The sequence below is a fragment of the Gekko japonicus genome, unplaced genomic scaffold (assembly GCF_001447785.1).
Source record: "Gekko japonicus isolate JY-2015 unplaced genomic scaffold, Gekko_japonicus_V1.1 scaffold3415, whole genome shotgun sequence".
Taxonomy (NCBI): domain Eukaryota; kingdom Metazoa; phylum Chordata; class Lepidosauria; order Squamata; family Gekkonidae; genus Gekko; species Gekko japonicus.
The window spans coordinates 22,889-46,393 of record NW_015169884.1 but is presented as its reverse complement, the minus strand read 5'-3'; the positions used below and the strand labels follow the sequence as shown (position 1 = coordinate 46,393).

At 43.3% G+C, this 23,505-nt stretch overlaps 1 protein-coding gene across 1 annotated transcript in view; it reads right to left on the bottom strand.

The window, feature by feature from the left end:
- Positions 1 to 23,505, bottom strand: part of STK33 (serine/threonine kinase 33) — a gene marked incomplete at its 5' end in the record, with an annotated part of 49,722 nt that overhangs the window by 13,485 nt on the left and 12,732 nt on the right. Inside the window, 6 exons of the mRNA XM_015417462.1 lie at positions 3,688 to 3,763; positions 12,900 to 12,984; positions 16,559 to 16,647; positions 17,627 to 17,765; positions 20,102 to 20,206; positions 22,315 to 22,428. Of these exons, the coding sequence (XP_015272948.1) occupies positions 3,688 to 3,763; positions 12,900 to 12,984; positions 16,559 to 16,647; positions 17,627 to 17,765; positions 20,102 to 20,206; positions 22,315 to 22,428 (608 nt within the window). The remainder of the gene's footprint in view (positions 1 to 3,687; positions 3,764 to 12,899; positions 12,985 to 16,558; positions 16,648 to 17,626; positions 17,766 to 20,101; positions 20,207 to 22,314; positions 22,429 to 23,505) is intronic.

The following is a 23,505-nucleotide window of genomic DNA, read 5'->3' as shown; positions in this document are numbered from 1 at the left end:
TCTTATGAATTTTTCCCCCAAAAAAGCTTGAATTTTATCACATTTCCACCATATGTGAAGATAAGAGCCTACATTTCGTTTACGTCTCCAACAAATATTGGAAGATCTAGGGAAGCATTTTGCTGTTCTAGTAGGAGTACCTTATTCTAGTAGGATGGCACCTTATGACTATTACTGTTTATTATTCTTCTACCATTCTTACTGATGTTTTAATGCTTCCTTTTTATATAGTGATCATGTCTAAGATGACTTTGAATATACAATGTATCGGAGCTTCCACATTCTGGTGGGACAGGTTCAAATCCCCCACTCTGCCACGGAAGCTTGCTGAGTGACCTTGCAACTGTCCAACATTCTCTGCATAACCCACCTCAAAGAACTGATGTAAGGATAAAATGTAGAAGGAAAGAATGTTGTAAACCACTTTTGGCCCCCCTTGGGGAGAAAAGTGGGTATAAATTAAGAAAATAAATAAATAATTCTGGTGGAAGACCACGACATGGGAAGGCACCAGTTAGTTTTGGTTTTTTACTTGTCACTAGGGTTGCCACACACACCCCAGTTTAGCAGGGGTCCCCTAATTTTTTGGCGCTGGGGGAAGCCCAAGCCCCAACACCCACTGCCACCCCTCTCCCTTCTCTCTGGAGAGAGAGGAGGGAGAGTGGTGGCTGTGGGCCACGCACCCGATCTCCGCTGAGATCGGGCATGCGGAAACGCCGGCTCCCTGCAGTTAAAGGGGCTTCTTTAACTGCAGGGAGCCGCTGCACTGGAAGAACGAGTGGGTGGGGGGATGTCTCCAACATGACATAATCATGTCAGGGATGCCCCGCCCCCTCCGGGAATGCCCCCCAAAGTCCCCCGCTGGGGGTGAATATGGCACTTGGCAATCCTACTTGTCAGATCATAGCCAGTATCAGCATGGGGCCGGATTCATTCTCAGAAAACCCAGCCTGCGCGCCCATTTTCCTGAATATGGGGATCCCCTGAAGGGATCTTGGGGTGAAGGTTTCAAGAGGAACACCCAGCCCATGCTCAGGTGACAGGGGAAACCACTTCAGGGAGGTCACTCTTGTGGAATCCAGTGACCTGTCATCCCACAGTTTCCACGACCTAAGCGAGCAGGCTAGGTGGGCAGGGGGATCATCGAGAGGCAGGTGGGTCAGCCGATGTCCAGGATCCGGTACTCCATGCTGTGCCAAGGCTTCTTACAGCTGTAACCAATAAAGTTGAGGCCAATTTTATTCCCAAAAACTGGGTTGTGCATGTGTTATTAAACCTTGGGTTTAGAAATGGGGTTACTGGAGTACAGGGAATGGGGATCCCCTTGCCTTTGGCACCCTCCCCCTGCCCTCTCCATTGCTGCGGGGGCCGCAAATGAAATTTGAATGATACCTAATTTTTGTAGTGGAATGTATAATATACATCTGAAAAGCACCATGGTGGCATTCCTCCTTTAACTTAAAGGCAGCATGTGACATTTAACATACATGCAAAGTGAGTTAATGTAAAATGTCAAAGCTTTGATTTCCTAGGGAATTCAAAACTATATTTTAAAAGAAATATATTTGTTAAGATAAGGCATGCAGTATTGCCAGTGTTCTGGCAGCTAGTAGGTTCATGCAAATACTGAACAACTACTAGGAAGATCAGCTATCAATGTCGGCATTCAATGTTCACTCAGAAACAGCACTCAGGAGTCCATCTAACAATGATGGGATGGGCTGCTTATGAAAATAGTATGGAAATTAAGAGAGTTTCCTATAAGTTTCCTGAATACCATTTCCAACGACAACGATAAAAAGGATATGAGCTGTGTTCTGTGAACTCTCAGAGACTATGTTTAATTTTTCATTATCAAGTAAACAATGTGCAATATAAGATGACACTGTCACAACACTATTGTGATTATAAAATGCTAATCTGTAATATTTATATTAAAATACAACATCAGGAATCGTGAGCTGTGACTACAATCAGAACAATTCACTGCCCTCTGTTTTACCAGGCCTGTGAACTGTTCTGATTGCAGAAACAGCTTGGAATTTCTACTGGTCCATCAAGTCATTCAGTTCTTCCAGCCCAATTTATGATACAGCCAACTGTAATACCTTGTGCAAGTATCATTTATTCAGTGGCAATATTAATCCTGTAAACTACAGCCATATAAGTGGTGCCGCTTCATCATTAAAAAGTACGCATATCACAATGAATGAGCAAAATTTTAAAAAGAAAAGACGCAATAAAGCTGGGCAGGCTTTACACTATGGCATACAAAAGAACTAGAATGCATTGGTTGTGAAAATGGGTGAATGGGGAGGGTGACAGTTCAGAACACACCATCCCTACTTTTTCCCCTCTGTCCCTGATCGAATCAACTTAAGTGGTAAAAGGCTTCTTCTAACAGTACACATCATTTCTTCCCTCACTTGCATCAGGGCTTTTTTTGTAGAAAAAGCCCAGCAGGAACTCATTAGCATAATAGGCCACACCCCTGATCGTGCAGCTCATTAGCGTATTGGGCCACACCCCTATGCCTTCCCTTGGCTTCCCCGATCCTTCCAGGGGGGGCCCGGCCTCCCCGTCTTGGAGTCGCCGGGGGGGTCGCTCTCCAGGCTTTCCCTCTGTAGCCGCACATGCAGAGGTTTTGGCTGTAGTGGGCGTGGCCAACTCTGAAGCCAGCCGGAACTCCGTTCCTGTGTGTTCCTGCCCCAAAATAGCCCTGCTTGCACTTAGTCAGAGCAAAAATAGGCTATTGTTGTTGCTTGCTAACCTCTGCTCTAAGTCCAGCACAGTTTAGAGGAACTAGGGTAGACAGTAATTTTGAGGAGGTATAATCTCTTCCCTGCTGAGTTTGGTCCAGGGTTGCATTCTGAGCCTAGAACAGATTGGGAGAGGAGCAGATTGCATTTCACCAGGCTGTAGACATAATTTCTCTCCTTCCTCAGCCTCCCTCAAGCAAGAGCAGCACCCTAAGCTAACTGCGGCAAAAGGAAAACAAAGTTGTGTCCACACCATTTGTCCCAAGCTATTTTGACAGTTTGTTTTCTTTACTGAAAGGCCTAAATTCAAGACTGTGGTATTATTAACTAGAAACTAGTAGATACAGTAGCTCGAATTTGGGGGGGGGGGGGGATGAACCCCAAAACCTGATGTTTGAAAATTTCACTTGCAACTTTTCAGAGTTTATTTTGTTTGCTTAATTAAAATGTTTGCTACATCATATGCCTAGACCAAAAATAAAGTAGTAAAATATTGAATAACTAAGCAGAAAAGAATCTATGAATACACTCAATTCAGGGGGCAGAGTAAAGCTGTCCAGTAGAATGAGTAGATAGTAAAAAGCCACAACAAAGTAGTCAAGAGTATTCCCTATAACACTGTCCATACACACACAGACTGTGATGCTGAAAACATTTGAAAGTGTCCATAAGGATTCCTGGGAATAAGCCCCTAGTGAATAAAACAGGACTTTCTTCTAAATAGATCTGCTTAGGATTGCGTTCTAATTGTATTAGAAAAGATTAATAATTTATTTTATGAAATCAACAAAGTTAATCTAAACACTGGATAATTCTACCTTATTCAGACCTGAGCCAAGCAATGACTTTTGATTTTAAAAAAATTAATGAAAACTATTTTTCTTCAGAGGGAAATTTAAATTTTATATAAATGTTACAAGCTACTTACAGCATATACATAATGACACCGATGCTCCAAACATCACACTGTTGGCTATAGTCATGTGCACTGATAACTTCTGGAGCTGCCAACCAAGCAGAAAAAATAGTATTAATAATACAGAAAATTTTCTTTTAAATGCTTAAAAACAAAGCATGTGATGATGAGATATACTTTATTCCCCCTTGAAGGAAAAAGAATAGCAGATATTGAGATGAATAATGTACAGCCCTTAACAGTTCATGTGTCCGTACTTTGATCATGTATGGATGATAATTTTGTGGTTTTAACTAAGTATGGTTTTCCTAGCTGTAAAAACATAAGCTCTCTGTAATTATGCATCTAAGATGGGTAACTTAACAAGTACAATATTAACTTATAAAACCAGTAAGCTAAAATACAAAAGCCAATTATCAACTTTATTGTCACACAATATATAATTTTGAACTAGAAATTCTTGGTAACTATGAAATGAATTATCATTATTTGATTTTATCCTGCCTTTGTCTCCTGTTCCAGGTAGTAGACATGATTCTCCCTACCCCTGTTTATCTTCATAACAATCCTGTGACATAGGTCAGTTGGAGAAACAGTAGTGGCTCCTAAACTTAATCCTAAACTTGGGTACGAATCTGAATGTTGGTCTCTCCAATCTAGGAACAAATTCAAACATGCCACTTAAAGTGTTTTTCTGTCATTTACCCATAGTTAGTGTTTCCATGTGGGACAGGATGAGCATGGAGACCAGATAGGGATGCCAGACTCCAGGTGGGACCTGGAAGTACAACTCATCTCCAGGCTACAGAGATCAGTTCCCCTGGAGAGAATGGATCCTTTGGAGGGCGGACTGTATGGCACTGTACCCTACTGAGGGTCCTGTTCTCCTCAGGCTCCACCCCCATATCTCCACGAGTTTTCCAATCTGGATCTGGCAACCCAACCCCCCCATCCCCTGCCAGTGGCCAGGGGAGACATGACAACCCCAGGACCAGATGAATTTCAAAACCCTGGATGTGACAAGAGAACTGACCTGGTATGTATCACTGAGATCTGGCTGGGGGAGGGGTTAACCTCTCCCAACTATGTCTCTGGGGTGGTGGTGGTGGTGGAGGGAAGTGCCATCAAGTCGTAGGTGACTTAAGGCAACTCCATGGGGCTTTCAAGGTAAGAGACGTTCAGAGGTGGTTTGCCATTGCTTGCCTCTGTGCACTGGGGTACTCAGTGATATATCAGCACAGGGCTAGTGGCTGGGGAAGTGGTGTTGCTGTAATCTATCAGGATTATGTACCCCTGGCTTGATACCCTGTCCAGGACTCTGCTGGGTTTGAAAGTGTGTACTACTGCTTGGAATGCGAGACAGGATTAGGATTCTGTTCCCAATCCACCGCCCAACTGTCTCCCTACCTAAGCTTGTGCAGGTGCTCTCAGACATGCTATTGAGGATCCCGAGGCTGGTGTCTAGGCTGGTCTCCATGACAACCAGTGGCCCATCTCAGGTAATAACAGGCCCCATACATGTACAGGACACACTCTTGGTCCAGTGTTTTTCGTGCAGGTGCTCTCAGACATGCTATTGAGGATCCCTAGGCTGGTGTCTAGGCTGGTCTTCATGACAACCACTGGCCCATCTCAGGTAATAACAGGCCCCACACATGTACAGGACACACTCCTGGTCCAGTGTTTTGTTCTGGGCAGGAATAAGGTGACCTGAAGGTGAGAGGATTGAAGACAGTCTCCTTGTCATGGACAGATGACTATTTGGTGGTGTTTAGACTTACAGGGGTACCAAGACCCCGCAGGGGTAGGGGGTTGATTAAGAAGATCCACCTCCATAGCATGATGGATCCAGTAAGTTTTCAGGTGGCGTTAGGGAATTCTCCTGCTGGTATGGTTGGTGCTCCTGTCAGTGCCCTGGTTGACCTCTGGAATGGGGAAATAAGCCCAGCAACTGACACAATCACACCTAGGTGTCCTCTCAGGTCTAAGAGCCCAGGCAGCCCCTTGGTTTACTAAGGGTCTGAGGATGGCGAAAAGACAGCAAGATAGCTACAGTAACAATGGTGAAAGTCTTGGGACAAATCTGACGGGCTACAGCTCATTTTAAAGCCTAATCTGTGGCAGGGATGGTGGCAAAGAAATAATATTTCTCTACCACCATTGCATCTGTACAGTGTAGATCTGCAGAACTATTAGGGGTTCTGGCCAACAGAAGGAGATGGACTTCTCTGCAGCCCACTGCAATCATTTTGCTAAGCAGATAAAATCTCTGAGATCCAATCTGATTGTACTCTACATTAGCAGCAACAGGATCAGATGTTCCCAGGGTGCAGAATTGTCCAGTTGTGTGGGATAACTTTCAGCTTGTGCAGCCTGAGGATGTGGACAGGATTCTTGGAAGTTAGAGACCTACCACCTGCTTGTATGACCCTTGCCCATCCTGGTTGCTTAAATCTGCTGAGGCAGGGCTGGTGTACTACATCCGGGAGACAGTAAATGCCTCCCTGAGAGAAGGGATGTTCACTCCTGCCTAGAAATGCACAGTGGCACATCCACTCCTAATGAAATCTACTCTGGACCTAGAAGAGGTAAATAACTACTGTACCATCCGTGAGCTAGGTGATTGAATGTGTGGTGGCTGGCCAGCTTCAGGAATTCCTAAATGAAGCAGGGCTATTTTGGGGCAGGAACGCACAGGAACAGAGTTCCGGCTGGCTTCAGAGTTGGCCACGCCCACTACAGCCAAAACCTCTGCGTGCGTGGCTACAGAGGGAAGGCCTGGAGAACGACGACCACCCCTGGTGACTATGAGGTGGGTGGGATAGGGGGCCCCTTGGAAATATCAGAGAGGCATTTAAATGCCTCCCCGTGCCTTCCCCGGCCTGTTCAAGGGCTGGCTTGCCCGGGCTCCCCGCACCTGCGGGGCGTCTGAGCAAGCCAAGAGAAAGCAGTTTAAACTGCCTTCCCTTCCCTTTAAGGGCCGGCTTCCCAGGGCAAGCCAAGGGAAGGCATGGGGTGTGGCCTAATATGCTAATGAGCTGTACTGACATGGTGTGGCCTAATATGCTAATGAGTTTCTGCTGTTGGGTGTGGCCTATTATGCTAATGAGTTCCTGCTGGGCTTTTTCTACAAAAAAAGCCCTGAAATGAAGTACATTGTTTGAATCCATTCCGTTCTCGTTTCAGACTTGGTCATGGGACTGAAGCAGCCTTGGTCGTCCTGGTCGATGACATGCACCAGGAGATGGCCAGGGGTGTGTGGCCCTGTTGATTCTCCTGGACTTCCTAGTGGCTTTCAATACTATCAGTCACGGTATCCTTCCCAATCACCTGTCGGGACTGGGACTGGGAGGCACTGTTCTGCGGGGCTGCTACTCTGCCCCTTGGCCCCTGGCCTACAGGATTTCCCCAAGGTTCCATCTTGTCCCCCATGCTTTTCAACACCTACATAAAGGCACTGGTAAAGGTCATCCAGAGATATGGACCGATATGCAAATGACACTGAGCTCTATTTCATGCTGCCAGCAGATCCCAGGGAGGCTGTGAAAACTGTGGACTGCCTAGAGGCGGTTTTGGAATGAACGAGGGCTAACAAGCTGCAAGTTAATCCCGACAAAACAGAGGTGCTATGAGTGAGGGGAAAGATGTGACCCGGGAAATGGGTTGCCTCCTGTTCTGGTTGGGGTTGTATTCCCCTCAAAGGAGCCAGGTTCGTACCTTGAGGGTCCTCCTGGACCTAGGCTTCCTGTTGGATAAACAGGTGGCAGCAGTGGCCAGGGTACCTTTTACCAGCTTTGGCTGGCAGGCCAGCTGCAGCCTTTCCTGGGTAGGAAAGACCTTGCCACTGTGGTGTATGTCCTGGTAACAGCTAAATTAGATTACTGCAATGCATACTGTGTGGAGCTGCAGTGGCTCAAGTGGTTAAGACGCTGAACTGCAGGCTGTGGAAGGTCAGTAGTTCAGCAGTTCGAGACACGAATTGTCGCATGACAGAGTGAGCTCCCGTCTCTAGTTCCAGCTCCTGCCAACTTAGTAGTTCGAAAGCAAGAAATTGCAAGTAGATAAATAGGTACCACTTCAGTGGGAAGGTAACAGCATTCCGTGCACCTTGGTGTTTAGTCATGCCGGCCACATGACTACGGAAACGTCTTTGGACAGCGCTGGCTCTTCAGCTTTGAAACAGAGATGAGCACCGCAACCCTAGAGCAACGGAACCTTTACCTTTACTAATGCATACTGTGGGGTTGCCCTTAAAACTGTCTGGACGCTACAGTTCGTACAGAATGTTGTGGCCAGAGTGCTGACTTGTAGTGGGTCATAGGGATCATATCTCTCCAATCTTGGCCCACCTACACTAGCTTCCAATTTGTTTCTGTGCACAATTCAAGATGATGATATTGAATAGCCCCATAGCTAGGGATTTTGGGGGGAGGGGGCCCACTGGCTAATTACATCAAAGGCTCCAGGGCAAGGGGGGGTCTGCCTGGCGTGCACCCACACAGCCCCCACTAGAGCCTTCCTCTGAGGTGAGTCAGAATGTTAATAGACACTAAAAGGTCTAGAAAGGCTGCCGTGTTTAAAAAAAAAGGAGAGCGGGGATCAAGCTTCCTCACTCACTCACTCATACACAGACCTTTATTGGCATTACTCCTCACTCACTCCTTCCCTGAGCCGAGGAGCCTGGAGCAGAAAATCCAACAGGTGGAGCTAACTGCTGCAATCCAACCAATGTGTATGTGACTCAGTCAACCACTGGTTGCTGCTGGGTCCTAAAGAGACTCAGCTCAAATGGAGAGATGCCGGCTCAGTTCGATCAGGGTGAGGGGGGTGGAGGGAGGGAGGGGGATCTGGGGATCGGGGGAGGGGCCCACAAAAGCAGCGGGCCTCTGGGCCCCGTGGGCCCCATGTTAGCTACGGGCCTGGTCTTGACCTTCAAAGCCCTATATGGCTTGGGGACAGCTTATGTCAAGGATTGCCTTCTCCCATAGGAACCTACCCATTTACTCTGGTCATCTTTGCAGCCCTGCTTCAGTTGCCCCTGCCATCTGAGGCTAGATGGATGGCAACCTGAGAAAGGACTTTCTTGGTCATGGCACCAAAACTTTGGAACTCCCTCTCCAGGGAGATTTGTCTATCTCCCTCTATGGGTGTCTTCTCCCAGCAGGTGAAGGTTGTTATTGTTTTACCGTTTGGCATACACCCAGTAACAGTTATTGGCCTCCTCCCTGGTTCTGGTGTTTTATGTTTATGAGTTTTTATTGGATTATTTTACTATTTAAAATACTGTTTTTGATTGTTCAAATGTTTTCACGTTTTCATGTTTGCCACCTTGGTGTTAGAGAATGAACTTGATATTTGCTTTATGGACTATATTTATTGCTACACACAATGGTCTGTGCACACACACATATAGGCTCAAAGAACTGTACATTTCAAGTCACCTGTTGTGATACTACACATAGAAGGTGCCTGCACAAGCCTTACACGTGAATAAGGTTTCAGCTACACAGTTACCAGCCTTGGTGAAGAAGCACACACCTCCATTATTGTGAGCAGTAAGAAACAACAGCTTTGAGAAGAAACACCCCCCATTGCAGAAATAGTTGTAATCACGTACTACCCATCACTGCTTTGTTCCTGCTTTGGTATTTCCTGCCAAATGGACATTTGGTTTACAATGGAATGGCCAGCTTTTATCACCACTTCAATGGAGATCCTGATGCCAAGGTTTTCACACCTGCCCAGATGCCATTCTTTGAGTAAGGTTTTAGATTACAATATTGGCCACTCCTTTTGGTAACCTCCCACTCCTATAGGCAACCAATAGGATTGTTTTTGGGACGGACTAACAGGTAGGTGGGTCCACAGGTTGGAACAGTTACCTCCCACCTAATGGATCCACTATAAAAGGTAAGGACCATTCACCTGGCCCTTCCTAGCTAGCAACCCCCGCAACAACCCCTGTCTGCTTTATACTCCCCCTTGAGTCCCACTTGCTATCCCCAACCCTTGCCTCTGCTTTGATCTCTTGATCTGCAGTCAAGAGACCCACACGTTCTGGCTGGTTCTAGTCATGTGTGAATTCCCTTAGATTTCTATTTCATCCCATCCATTCTACATTGGAACAACCAAGCTGCGAAGACAGATAAGTATCACCCATCATCACCCCCACCTGCTAATGCAACCGTGCTTATTTTAATATTGTATTTCTAAGGAACTGGATTGAATGTGTGAGTGCATCAGTATTGTTTGTATGTGATATATTTTCTTAAGTAAAAGACATTGATTTTAACTACAACAGCCTCGAACTCCTTTACTGGTAACCCTTGGTGGGAACAGGACCTTGGTATAGTTGGCAAGGACCCATTTATAAATTGCCAGTTACTGTAAAGAAAGCAATTCGGCTAACATTGGGGACCCTGCTCCAGTGGAAAGGTGGCATAAAGATGTTTTAAATAAATAATGTGAAAAATAGAAAGTCAGTTCTAAATATACCAGTAACAGATTCCTGATGTGTGTTTTCAGTACAACTAATGCCATGCGGGAAGTCTGATTTACAATTGCATTTTAACCTGCCTGTACTTTATAATGCATGTGTGACTTCTGTCTAAGACCAGTATTCTAATTATACCATATTAGCATTCCGTTTCATAAATCTTCTCTAGTTTTTCTGGTAGCTATTGCAAAGATAGCCATTTATATGTAAATATACTTGTCTTGGTTGTTCAATTTTGGCTATATCATCTGGAAATGCTATTCTTGTTAGCAGGTCAGATTTAAAAAAAAACCTAGAAACAGAGTAATTGAAAACTCAAACTTTATCTTTTATTGCTAGTGTGCCACAAATGCAATCTCTGTGTTCATATGAGATTTTAGTATATCTCCCTTCAAGGACCACAGTAGGCAAAGTTTAAAACAAAAGTGCTGTAAATGCTCTGTGCAATTTACAGCTTGTCAGATCACAGAAACAACTGCCCATCCCATGTCTGGATTTGAAAAAATACAAGCAAGGAAAAAATAAAGATGCTTGAAGAACTCCAACATCCTGATACGAAGCCACATCTTCAATTCAAATTTTAATTAATGGTTCAATAGTTTTGGATCCTGATAAAACAATGGACACCATCCCAGGTTCTGTTTTGTTTTTGTTTTTAAATTAGCACTTTAGTCCTATGCCTGTTTAGTTAGATGACAATCCTATTGTAATAAATGTAACTTACTGTTCTTCAAGGATACATACGGCCCTACCTTTACAGTGCAATCCTATACAGAGTAACTCTACTCTAAGCCCATCAGACTAGAGTAACTTCAGATAGGATTGCACTGTCAATGTACCAAATATTTATGGGAGGAGAGATTTCCTTTTTGGCATACTTAATAGTTTAAAGCAATAATTAATAATACATTTATGAATTCCAGCAATAACTGACACCAATGTCTGCCCTAGGGTTACCAGCCTCCAGGTGGGGCCTGGGGATCTCCTGCTTTTACAACTGATCTCCAGCTGACAGAGATCAGCTCCCCTGGAGAAAATGGCCGCTTTGAAGGGTGGACTCTATGGCCTTGTATCATGCTGAGGCCCCTCCCCTCCCCAAACCCCGCCCTCTCCTGGCTCCACCCCCAAAGTCTCCAGGCATTTTCCAACCCAGACCTGGCAACCCTAGATCTTGCCCTCAATGAGAATGCTGGAGTACAAGAAGAATGAACCATACACATTAACAGAAAACTGCTCTGTGCAAGTTTAATTTGGGCCATATTACCATGGACACCACATTTCTCCTATAACCTTTCATGATTTTTGCCTTAAAGATCTTTATGGAGGTTCATATGTAGGAGGTTATGTAGGAAGGCCTACAAGCGTCTTGCAGCTCATATTCTACTGGCTAAGAAATTATGAGCAGTCTTCTGAAAAATGGATCCTAGACATTCGAAGGAGTTAACCTGCTCAGTGTTTTGGTCACCCAGAGTCTGTTTAAGAACAATAAGGTCACTTCCCAAAGATGACAGCTTTGGCCTTTGAATAATTTGTATGTCCCATCTGTGCCTAATATGTCAGGAACATATCATCTGCATATACTGGAACTCGGAGCTTTATGATGTAAAATACACTGGAAGCTACATACAATTCTGTGACAGAACAAAACATGTGCTGATTGTCAGCTTTGGGAACACCCCTTGAATTCAAAACAGGATTAGTCAAATTCACCTTTCAAGCCAATCCTCACCCTCATATTTGTACCAGTGTATAATATTTACCAAGCAGAAAAAACTACTGTCTGCATCAGATAATATAAACTACAAATTACCTTGATTAGCCAAAATTAAAGACTGAACAAAGGCCTGGATAAATTATATAGGGGTGGTTGGGTGTTTTTTTTTTTGGGGGGGTGTCCAGAAATATATTAGGAAACCAAATGGTCCAACATCAATCACTGATTGGGGTACTCCTCCTTTCTCTAAAGCTCGCTTGTTCTTTTGCTAGCAGTACATCTAACTTAACCCAGTTTTCCTGTTGTTTGTTTAACAGAAATATTTAGGGCCCATTTAAGGCGAATTTCCATGATTTGGAGTGGGGCAGGGTGAATTGGAAGGAAAGAACTTTTTTGACGTACAAAATAAATTATTCAGCTGCTGATTGAAGCTTTAAGAAGCCCTACATTGGCAAAGTTATTTCAAAACTGTTCATTACAGCATTTATTTCAAATTCTGAAACACTGAGTCATATACAGGCACTTGCCAAGACTAGTAGACTGTAAAAAGGTAAAGGTAAAGGTTCCCTTGCTCGAAAGCCAGTCGAATCCGACTCTAGGGTTGCGGTGCTCATCTCCGTTTCAAAACCGAAGAGCCAGCGCTGTCCGAAGACGTTTCCGTGGTCATGTGGCCGGCATGACTAAACACCAAGGTGCACGGAACGCTGTTACCTTCCCACCAAAGTGGTACCTATTTATCTACTTGCAATTTCTTGCTTTCGAACTGCTAGGTTGGCAGGAGCTGTCACTTCATCATGCAGCACCCGGGTCTCGAACTGCTGAACTACTGACCTTCCACAGCCTGCAGTTCAGCGTCTTAACCACTTGAGCCACCGTGGCTGTATATGAGCCTAAATACATGAACATCAACATTTGACTCACTGTGAGCTAGGAAACTAACTTAGTTCAGCACTAAAACCATTTTTCAAGCAGTGACACTTAATAGGAATATATCACATGAAGTACTTGACTTACCCATGTAGATAGGAGTCCCACAGGTAGACTGAAACATACTTTCACTTCCACCCACCTTTTGTACCGCTAAACCAAAATCAGTCACCTGCAGAAAACAGAACTCAGCTGTCTTGAAAATTCCCTACTCATATGTAGTTGCAGCACTTAAGAGTTCACTTTTCATAGCAAAACCACTTTAGTGAGAGCTAACAGAACTTGACTAGATTTCTCAAATGGTCTCATATAACAGTGCACCTTAAGCAGAGAAAGCTCTACACCTATCCTCCCATACATATTCATAGTCTAGTTTTTAAATAACTTTTAATTCTTACTTTGCAAACTGCATCAGCATTTGAGCATACATAACGGTAGAAAGCTTTTTATGAGGTTTGAACTAACAGCTAAGCATACACTGCTTTATAGCCTGGTATACAGTCTGAATCAAAGCTGCTAAATAAAAAGGCATATATTTTAATTATGTTATATTAGGGTTATTATGAGGTCATCCGTGAACAAATCAAATGGGAAGTAGTCGATTCTAGCTGGAAAGTACTAAGCATTAGAGACAGAAGCCAGAACACAATCAGGAAATAAAGTAGTTGAGAAACAGGAATGTGTTTCCATTTTCCAAGTGTACACTGGACCTATATATGCTGCAGACTTTACAAGTAATGTAATTGCTTATTTATTTGCATTTCGAACCCCTCATCAGATTGCTTTGCTGTTTTGCTTGAAGTTCAAATCAGATGCCACATTGATCAATTTTGCACTTGTACAATTTGCAGCATTCATCCTTTTAGCTATCTATGTAGCTACTTCTACACACTTTCCTGTGTAAGTTGGCTTGTATGCTTCAGGTTCATTGACAGCCCATGCCTTGGCAAATAAGCTGCATTATGTGTTGAAAACAATCAGAAGAATTTGTTGTCATGACACAGGACAAAGAGCCACATTCCTTAGGGAATGCTAGCTCTCTCCACAACAAATAGCTATATTTCCCATAATACATAAATTATACAAGCCACGCGGCCCCCAAACACCTCTTTTGCTATTGGTACAAGTTTCAAATAATAAGAATTTGGCAGACTATGAACTGTGTGTGTAAAAAAAAAAAGCCTACATTTCTCATGAGGCAGTGAAAGAATACATATATGCAAATTGTTCTAGCTCTCAACATTTCACCTGCCTGTGCCTTTGTTATTAGCAAACAGGAAGCCAAGCAGGCATAAGAGACAGAAGAAAACACTTCGTAACTGTATGTCGCTAACTGAAATATTTATATTTTGTATATTTGATAATGGTGGTGAACAGCAAAAGAGGAGAGAAGCCGATGATGGCAGACGGATGAGAAGCTCTGGGAAAGCAGTACGAGAACACGCATGCACAATCAGCACTTCTTGCATGTCACATATATGTGAATTGTTTGAACCCGAGTGAACAATTTGTTGACCTCCTGATACTGGCTGCAACTCTTTGGAAGGGCTGTGAACTGAACCAGTGGGAGATAAGCATTTGTGACAATCGCCCTGTGAGGCACGTAAGATGTTTAGTGACTAGTCAGCCAAAGTTACCAAATGCGCTTCATAGCTAGGCCATGATTCAAAGTCCAGTCTTCCAGTGAAAGTACAAAAGTCCATTTCCTAGAACAAGTGATGCTCAACCGCCTGCAAGTTTGACTCATATCCTACTCACTGATCACAATGGGGAGGGGGGATTTCTAATCACCTCCCAAGCTTTCAGATGCTCTGCATGAATTCAGTTATATCTGTTTGTAAAATAGAACTTTCCCTTCCAACTGCTGCCCTCCCATCTGCTACCACCTCTAGTTAAAGGGGGGGAATTGAGATTTTTGAGTGAAGACTTCCTATTTAGATTTACTGCACGGTTTCAGCATTTGTCCATGACCCTAGCTAATCCGGCAGTCACTTCATTAATTGGAAGCACTGACAGTGTAGGTGGGGGGGGGAACCACACAAGTGTATCCAAAGTTGGTCCATTTAAAGGATGTATCCAGCTGTGCAGGCGCAAAGAGGATGAGCTGCAAGCAATACATGCTTCATCTCTGGTGACTGAGACGATTTGAGCAAGTTTGCTATTTGTTACTTATTGCCAAGGCACAGCCTGCCCTGTTGCACACGAGGGTACTGCTCAGGCACTTAGCCGCTTGGCATGGTGCTACGACGTTTTAACAAAAACACTGACGCAATCCAATAAGAAGCCTGCCTCACATGGAATCAAGGAAGTCTGATTAAAATAAGCTTGTCTGGCAATCATGTTTGTGTTGAAATCCTCAGCATGTGTAACTACAGCACAGTAGCTCTCTAACATTTAATATGATATGATATGATATGATATGATATAATATAATAGCATGTAGCTATGTTCAGAAACAATTCCTGTGACTATGGTGCCAATTTCTGAAATCACCAAACCCATTCTGAGAACATATACTGCCAGATTCAACAATAACTTTCTCTGTGCATCTGCAAGCACATAGAGAGAAAAGAGAGAAAAGTCTGGTGGAAGGCATGTATGAAATGGCCACCAAACTTTGAATCCTGACCTATGCAAGTTGAGATAAAATACATTTTATTAACAAAGAATTGAATTAAGAAGGTGAAAGTATAAAGCTAGAAGGCACGAGTTCCAACGATGTGCTGCTCTCCCTATCGAGGCAGGAACTAAACTGACTGGTGGGCGTGTCCTACCGAGAGGACAGGAAGTGAAGTTTTGTTCCTGCCTCCCTAAGGATAGGGTGGGAAACACCCAGCAAGATGTCCTCCTCTCAGAGGGAGAAAGACCAAGTTTTATTCAGGTACAAGCTCTCCCTCCTCTGCAAGGACAGATCTGCACGTTTCCCGCCCCCCCATAGCTAGCAACCCAAAACAGTCCAGTGGAGCCTGAATGATGGGTGTTGCCTTCTGACACACTTCCGGTGATGTCAGGGGGTGTGGCATATGCAAATAAGTTATGCTAATGAGCTCCTGCACCTCTTTTTCTACTAAATGACCCCTGCACACAGTATACTGTTTTATCTAGTGTAGAAAATCATACAACAGATTTTTAATTCTGTCAGTATGCACATTACAGAGAACTCACATAGTAACCCCTAGAAAAATGGTAAGAAAGATGATATAATATATAACTGATCAACTGTGAAAGGCCAATTATTTCCATACAAATAAATGAAAATAAGTATTTGGTATATTAAATGTGTTTAGTTATTAAATAGTTCTAATATCCGAAGTCTACAAAGCAGAATATAACTAATATGTTAAAATCAGGGATACAGACACAGGTTTTTCAAAATTACTAAAACTTTTTAATTAAACCAGCCGTATGAATAATTCAATAGTTACCGTTCCTCTTGGCTTACTGTTGCTAATGTCTTGCAACTATATCCAGCAGTATAAGTAGAATAAGATCTACTTTTTAGAAATCTTTTAAAATGACCTATACTACTCTTCACTCAGCAAGAAGAGTCACCAATGGCACTTAACTCCTACATTATTGTCAGTTACTCCTGCCTCAGATCTTTTCTTTTTGGTTTGATTATACCACTTAGTGCCTCAGTTCAAAAGGTAATAGGCATTTACTAGGAGATGATTTTGAGATCTGAGTCTAAACCCACCCTCCACCCCCAAAGTACGGCTTGAAAGTGTTGCAGTTTCTGGACTTACCTTTATATTCAATTTCATTTCGTTTTCTTCATCAACATCACTGCTTTTAACTAAAATGTTTTCCAGCTTCAGATCTCTATGAACAATATCTGTCAAAATGGAGAACAAAAAGTAAAGTGTTATTTATCAATTGCATTGAAAATATTCTGACAGAAATGTTTTAAAGTCTTTTGACGGAGTAATTTATGAACTACACTTTCAGTGCATTTCATTCTACTCTAATGTACGAAACTGATGCTGTATTCTTTCTTTTATAGAAATTGTCTGTAAATTCTAAACCAGATCAGACTTGGATCCATACTGCTGACAAAAATATAAAAGAATACATAGATTTCATGGTGTTACCTAATGTGACTTGTCACATGGTTTGCTTTAAAAGCACCAATTTGTAAAATGAGTACATAAGCAAAAAAAAGTTCAAATTTTTGCTGCATTCAGAAGAACAACACATACAGTTCCATGTAGTCTGTTTTTATGACCATTCTGGGCAGAAAAAAGCTGAACATCAGCACCCAAAAGAGACAATATCTACAGAGCCTTATTGCATGGAGAAAGAAATAAGAAGTAAACATTTTTACAACAGACAGGGATCACGATCACAGATGAGTAAACATTGCTATATTAACTGAGAAAGAAAATATCTATGGGGCTATGCAGAAAGACCCTGATGCTGGGAAAGATTGAAGGTCAAAGAAGATGGGGACGGCAAAGGATGAGATGGTTAGACAGTGTCATCGATGCAACGAACATGAAGTTGAGCAAACTTCAGAGGGCGGCGGAAGACCGGAAGGCCTGGCGTGATCTGGTCCATGGGGTCGCAAAGAGTTGGACTCGACTGTGCAACTGAACAACAACATGCAGAAAGAAAACTTTCCAAGGAGTAAGCCCCATTGAATATTGAGTGCAAATATGAGTATATATGCTGAGGAATACTCTTGTTTCGTGATTAAAGGAGCAAGACTACCTGAAAAAAGATGTTTATATCTTCAGGAGTGCAACAAATAGCAGATATATAAAAAAACTGTGATGACTACTAAGCTAAATGCAATACAGGGTAAACGGCCTTACCTCTTCTGTGAAGGTATGCTATTGCTGATGCAAGACTCTGAATTATGTGCCTTGTTTCGTTCTCTGTAAATTGACCTTTTCTGTGAAGAATCTCTTTAAGTTCTCCATCCTCACACAGCTCCATTACAAGGTACATGCGCTGACATTAATTGAGGAGAGAATATATTTCTTTTATGTGCATATTAAAACATTAATCGTTACTTTTAATTTACAACTACTTCAAATTTTAAGAGCATTTGGTATGTAACTTTTTATAAAGATAGAATAATATTTCGTATATTCCACCATCTATGCTTTTGATAAGCAAACTGTCATCTTTACTAATAATGTCTAAAATATAAAAAGTAAAATGTATATTGGTTATTAGTTGGCCTTCAAAAAGCTAAGGCTGATTTCACACTAAATTACAACCAGATTCTGTAGACATTCACCAAACTTAGAGGTTTCTTATGGGCATATGAGCTCCAAGCTACAAATATATAATTACCAACAGTATCTCGTTCATATGCAAATAGACTGGGTTTCTCCATAGAAATGAATGAGGCTTCCTGCACACTGACAGTTTTGATGTACATCTCTGAACATATGCAAAACTCTCTTCTTCTTTTTTTAAATCCCCGGAGGGATATTTTTTTATTTTTCAAATATTACAAAAACTACAAAGGAATATTAGGGAAGGGACTACCACTAAGGATAAAGGAAAGCAAACCACACTAAACTAAAACCCCAAGAGAAGAACTTTTCACTGTTAGTAAAAATGTTAGTACAATTAGTTTTAATATCACAATATACTTGTAGAGTTCTTGCCTATAACAATTCATTATTTATATGTTATTTTGTTAGTTGTCATAACAACATATGCAAAACTCTTGACACAAAAGTCATGTGGAAGTACTGCTGATATCTGTGGATCTCTCCTCCAAGTAATTAGACTATTCCAAAGGCCCTAAAGGAGGAATTCTCACGAGTGAGAAGTTCCCAGTGAATGTTGGCCCATGTCACGGCCTGGCCTTGGGATGAGAGGCAGAAGTCAAATCCGGTCCGAGGTCATTGCCAGGAGAGTCAGAGCGAGAGTCATATCGTGGGTCCAAAAGAGGGGTCGTCCAAAGCAGGGGTCAGGGAGCCAGGAATCCAAGCCAGAGTGGGGGTCCGAGGACAGGAGGCGAAGGTGGATGCAAGGCATGCACGGAGGCGATTCGCTGCTTCCATGAGAGCCCAATGCTGAGTGGGAATTATATAGGCCTCTGGCTGGGCTTCCCGTGGCGGCGGCAGTGCTCCTGCTAATAGGACTTGGCGCTTGCCTTCCCTGCCAGTGTGCATCCTGACAGCGGGTGGCTAAGTCTCTGCGGAGCCGCTCCCTTCGCTGAACCACCCATGGAGGTGAGTCAGGCGGGCTTCCTAATTGCACCTGTGCCTCCTCGGCTGTTTATAAAGAAGCATAGCCTGGGTCCCTTTCTAAAGTAGATCTCTACTTGACTATTCAGCATAGTCTTTTTATTCTTCTTCCTTATCAGTGCCTAAGAATCTACAAAGTACTAGCTCCTTGGGCAGGCTGTGTGATGCCCACTATCTATCTAAATTTTAAATACTGACCTAGAATTTTAATGAGCATCAGATTCAGTTTTCTTTATAAAATATACCGTATTTAGAATATATTCAGTAGGATATATAGAATGTTTAAATGAAGTTACAGATATGTTGTTGAAGGCCTTCACGGCCAGAGTTCATTAGTTGTTGTAGATTCTCCGGGCTGTATGGCTGTGGTCTTGGCGTTGTAGTACCTGACATTTCACCATCAGCTGTGACTGGCATCCTGAGAGGTATAACACAGAAAGATGGAGTACTCTCTGTGTCAAGGTGAGAAGAAAAATGGTAGGCAGGTAATTTATATCTACTCAGGAAGGTGGGGTAGGGCTGAGTCATTATCTTGTAGGAGTTTCCCAGGCTGTGACATGCTAATGGAGGAGCTTTCCTGAGGAGGTTCTTTTGCATATGGATTGGCTGTTGAAATTCTAATCTGATCTGTAGTGCTGTTGTAAGATGTAGAGCATTTTGTGTTTAACCACGACACCAAACTGGCTCCTGTAAACCAGCCTGCATTGAGTAGGCAATGGCCAAGGTAAACAAGGCTGTTCACATGGCAGTCTGGGATGGAGGTGGGGCTTGTACAGCACACAATTCCATCAAACATGATATACCACAACTGTACAGAGATAACAGTATGCCTCTCTCTACTGAGGGATGCAATGCCTGCATGACATTATAGTCAGCAGGAGGAGCAGGGGGTGTTAAGCTAGGTTAACTCCCTTATGTAACAGGGATTGGGATAAGGTGCACCTAGGTAAACACAGAGAATCTCCCCCCCCCAATGCAGATGCTCTGTTGCTGCTGCAAATGCAATGATAACACCACATGGAATCATCTTTGTGTGAAAGAACCTTGTATCAAGAAGAGGTTGAATTTATAAAAACTTACCTTAGGTGTCTCAAACACTTCTTCAAGATGTATTATATGTTCATGATTTACTCTTTTCAGGATGCTTACTTCTCGTTCAAGCAGTTTTACAGCAGAACTTCCAGCCTTAATCAGCATGAAACACACATTACATTAATTCTACAGTTTGTTGCTAAACAGAATTTTTTTAAAAATACCACTGTGCCACTTGAAAGACACAACGGAGCCTTGTTTATCACCTCTTTTTGTCACACACACATGAAGAGGGAACAGGGCTCTTTTTATAGCAGGAACTCCTTTGCATATTAGGTGACACACCCCTAATGTAGCCAATCCTCCAAGAGTTTACAGTAGCCCCTGTAAGAAGAGCTCTGTAAGCTCTTGGAGGATTGGCTACATTAGGGGTGTGTCGCCTAATATGCAAAGGAGTTCCTGCTACAAAAAGAACCCTGCGAGTATATATGAAGCTGCGTTATACTGAATCAGCCCACTGGTCCACCAAGGTCAGTATCATCTATTCAGAATGGCAGTGGCACTCCAGGGTCTCAGGCAGAGGTCTTTCACATCACCTACTGCCTGGTCCTTTTAAGAAGAAGGAGAAGAGGAGAAGAGATTGGATTTATACCCCGCCCTTCACTACCCAAAGGTGTCTCAGAGCGGCTTACAAACTCCTTTCCCTTCCCCTCCCCACAACAGACACCCTGTGAGGTAGGTGGGGCTGAGAGAGCTCTTGACAGAAACTGCTCTTTTTCAAGAACAGCTGTGCCAGAGTTATGGCTTGCCCAAGGTCGTCCCGCCAGGTGCAAGTGGAGGAGTGGGGAATCAAACCCAGTTCTCCCAGATTAGAGTCCGCGCACTTCACCACTACACCAAACTGGCTTAAGCAAAGATGCTGGGGATGGAATCTGGTACCTTCTTGATGCAAAGCAGATGCTCTTCCTCTGAGCCACAGCCCCTCCCCAAGTGCCAAGCCACTACACGAAATGTAAGGTCGGGTCTGTGAGTTTCTAGACTGAGCAGGGAGTGCAGTGCAGAATTTAGTTGGCTCTTAAATCCCTTTCAGCCCAGGATACATACCCCAACACCAGCAAAAACCACGGCATTGCCCACAGAGCAAGGGGGGAAACGTGCCTCCTTCCCTGGCCCTAAGCACTGGCACAGGTTAGGATGGTGGCGAAGCCTGCGGCCAGTCACATGACTCCATAGAAGACAATCACAGCCCTTCCCCGTGCCTTATAGAAACTCTCGACAGGACATATGTCGCTTGGATGATAAGGCACATGGCATGAAGCTATACCTCTTTGACCCACGCGAAGCATACTTGGAGTACTGAGGTTCGCACTCTGGGGGTTGGAGCTGCATCGAAAAGGCACTTAGCACCATAGAAGGGGCTTGCTTACCACAAATGTCCAAGGGAGGGAACAAGAATTGCAGTTGCATTTACCTAACACTGCTCTGCTCAGAACCATTATAGGTATTCCATCAAAAGACACAGACACCAAAGAGAGACTCTGCTGCCCCATTGGGGGATTGTTAGGAGAAGGCAACCCATACGGGCAGAGGAGTTGGCATCTCAGCCCCCACCAAGGACCACTGCAAGGGTCTGTGCCTGGCCCCCTTTATCTACCATGTGTACTGCCTCAAATATCCTGACTACCACAACAGTTGTGACCAGTAAGTGTGTGAGTACAGTGGTGAAGGGGATGGGGAACAGCAGGTATGCTAGCACTCCAGGACTATGTCATCAGCACAGTCCAATTTCATATGTAGTGGTTCAAACTGGGCCTTTAGGCCTCTCCTTGTAATCGGCCTCTCCTCTCACCTGTTTGTAGCTTATGTGTGCATATCTGCCAGCTGAATGTAACACTCCATGCATCTGATGAAATGCCCTCTGGTTCACAAAAGCTTCTGCTGCAATAAATCCACTAATCTTTAAAGTGTTACTAGACTCTATGCTATTACAGGGGTTTCAATATGTATTACAGGGGTTTCAATATGTATTAAATGTGTATTAAATGTGCTTGGGGGGGGGTCTGCAGTGGGAGGGCTTCTAATGTCCTGGCCCCACTGGTGGACCTCCTGATGGCACCTGGTATTTCTGGCCACTGTGTGACACAGAGTGTTGGACTGGATGGACCTTTGGCCTGATCCATCATTGGCGTCTCTTATGTTCTTAAATAAGATTATTATTGCCTGCATGAAGAAGGCATTTATCTGCCAGAAATAATGCCTACCTTTTCCCGGTTTACTTTCTTGATGGCCCACTTTATACCCGTTTCTCTGTGAGTTACTTCAATCACCACTCCAAAGCTGCCTTGTCCGAGTTTTCTTCCAAAAGAATAAATTTGCTAGAGAAACAAATACTAATCATTCATAATACTACTAATAAAAGAAAGTATTTAATAGTGGAATGTTACTAAAGAGGAATGCTTAAGAAGGTCATATCTAGGGGTGGGAAGAATAGCAAGACCCATAGATTTCAGCCATTTGGGAGTTGAGAGTTATTAAAACTCATAATCTCAGCCAAAAATGTGCAAAAGGAAATGATGTATTAAGCATTAAAAACAATAAATCGTACAATCTAGAAAAGTTTTGCAGTATCTCTTTTCCTCACCTACGATGGCTTCCTAAGCAGAGTTACACCCTTCTAAGCCCATCAAATTCCAACTCCCTGAGGAGGGTAGCACCACAATCATCCCAGGGGATGCCAGAAAACTCATCCTCAACATCAGCTACCTTTATTGGCATCACAACAAAACAAAGATCATCAAGGGATAAAGGGTACAACCTTCATTGCTGGAGTTGAAACATTCCTCTCCTCTTAATGGCACAACATAGAAATTTAGCCACCAAATCAGTGATCTCAGAGTTATGGGAAGATAGTAAAAAAACCGTCTTGCAAACATCAGATTGACCCTTGCGAATTTGTAGCAGAGGTTCTAGTTATATGGCACGAATATCACAGTAAAATAGGAGAACATGTTCAGTACTTTCTATCTCCCCCAGACCGCAAGAACAAAGCCTAGAGGAGTATGGCATTTTTTTAAACCTCCCGTACAGAGGGAAGAACCTTAAAACGAGCTAACATAAATGCCCTCCGATGCTCAGAAATAGTCAAGATAGAGAAGTACCCAGCCAAAACACCATTAGTAGACATCCCCCACCACAAAGGGGAACATCTACCAGAGGCAAGACTTCTAAGTGCTTGCATCTCAATATCAATAAGTCTTTGCTTGATTAAAGCAAAAACACACCTCTCAGAAAGGTACACAAGGACGTCCAAACTGAACCCAATTACAGAATTTTTTTTCCCTATGTAGGACATCCACTCAGAAGATTGTGATTCAGTTAGCATGTGAGCAATTAGACTATTGGAATTACATCTGAAATGTAAATGGAGCCAAAATTTAATTGCTGTGATCCAA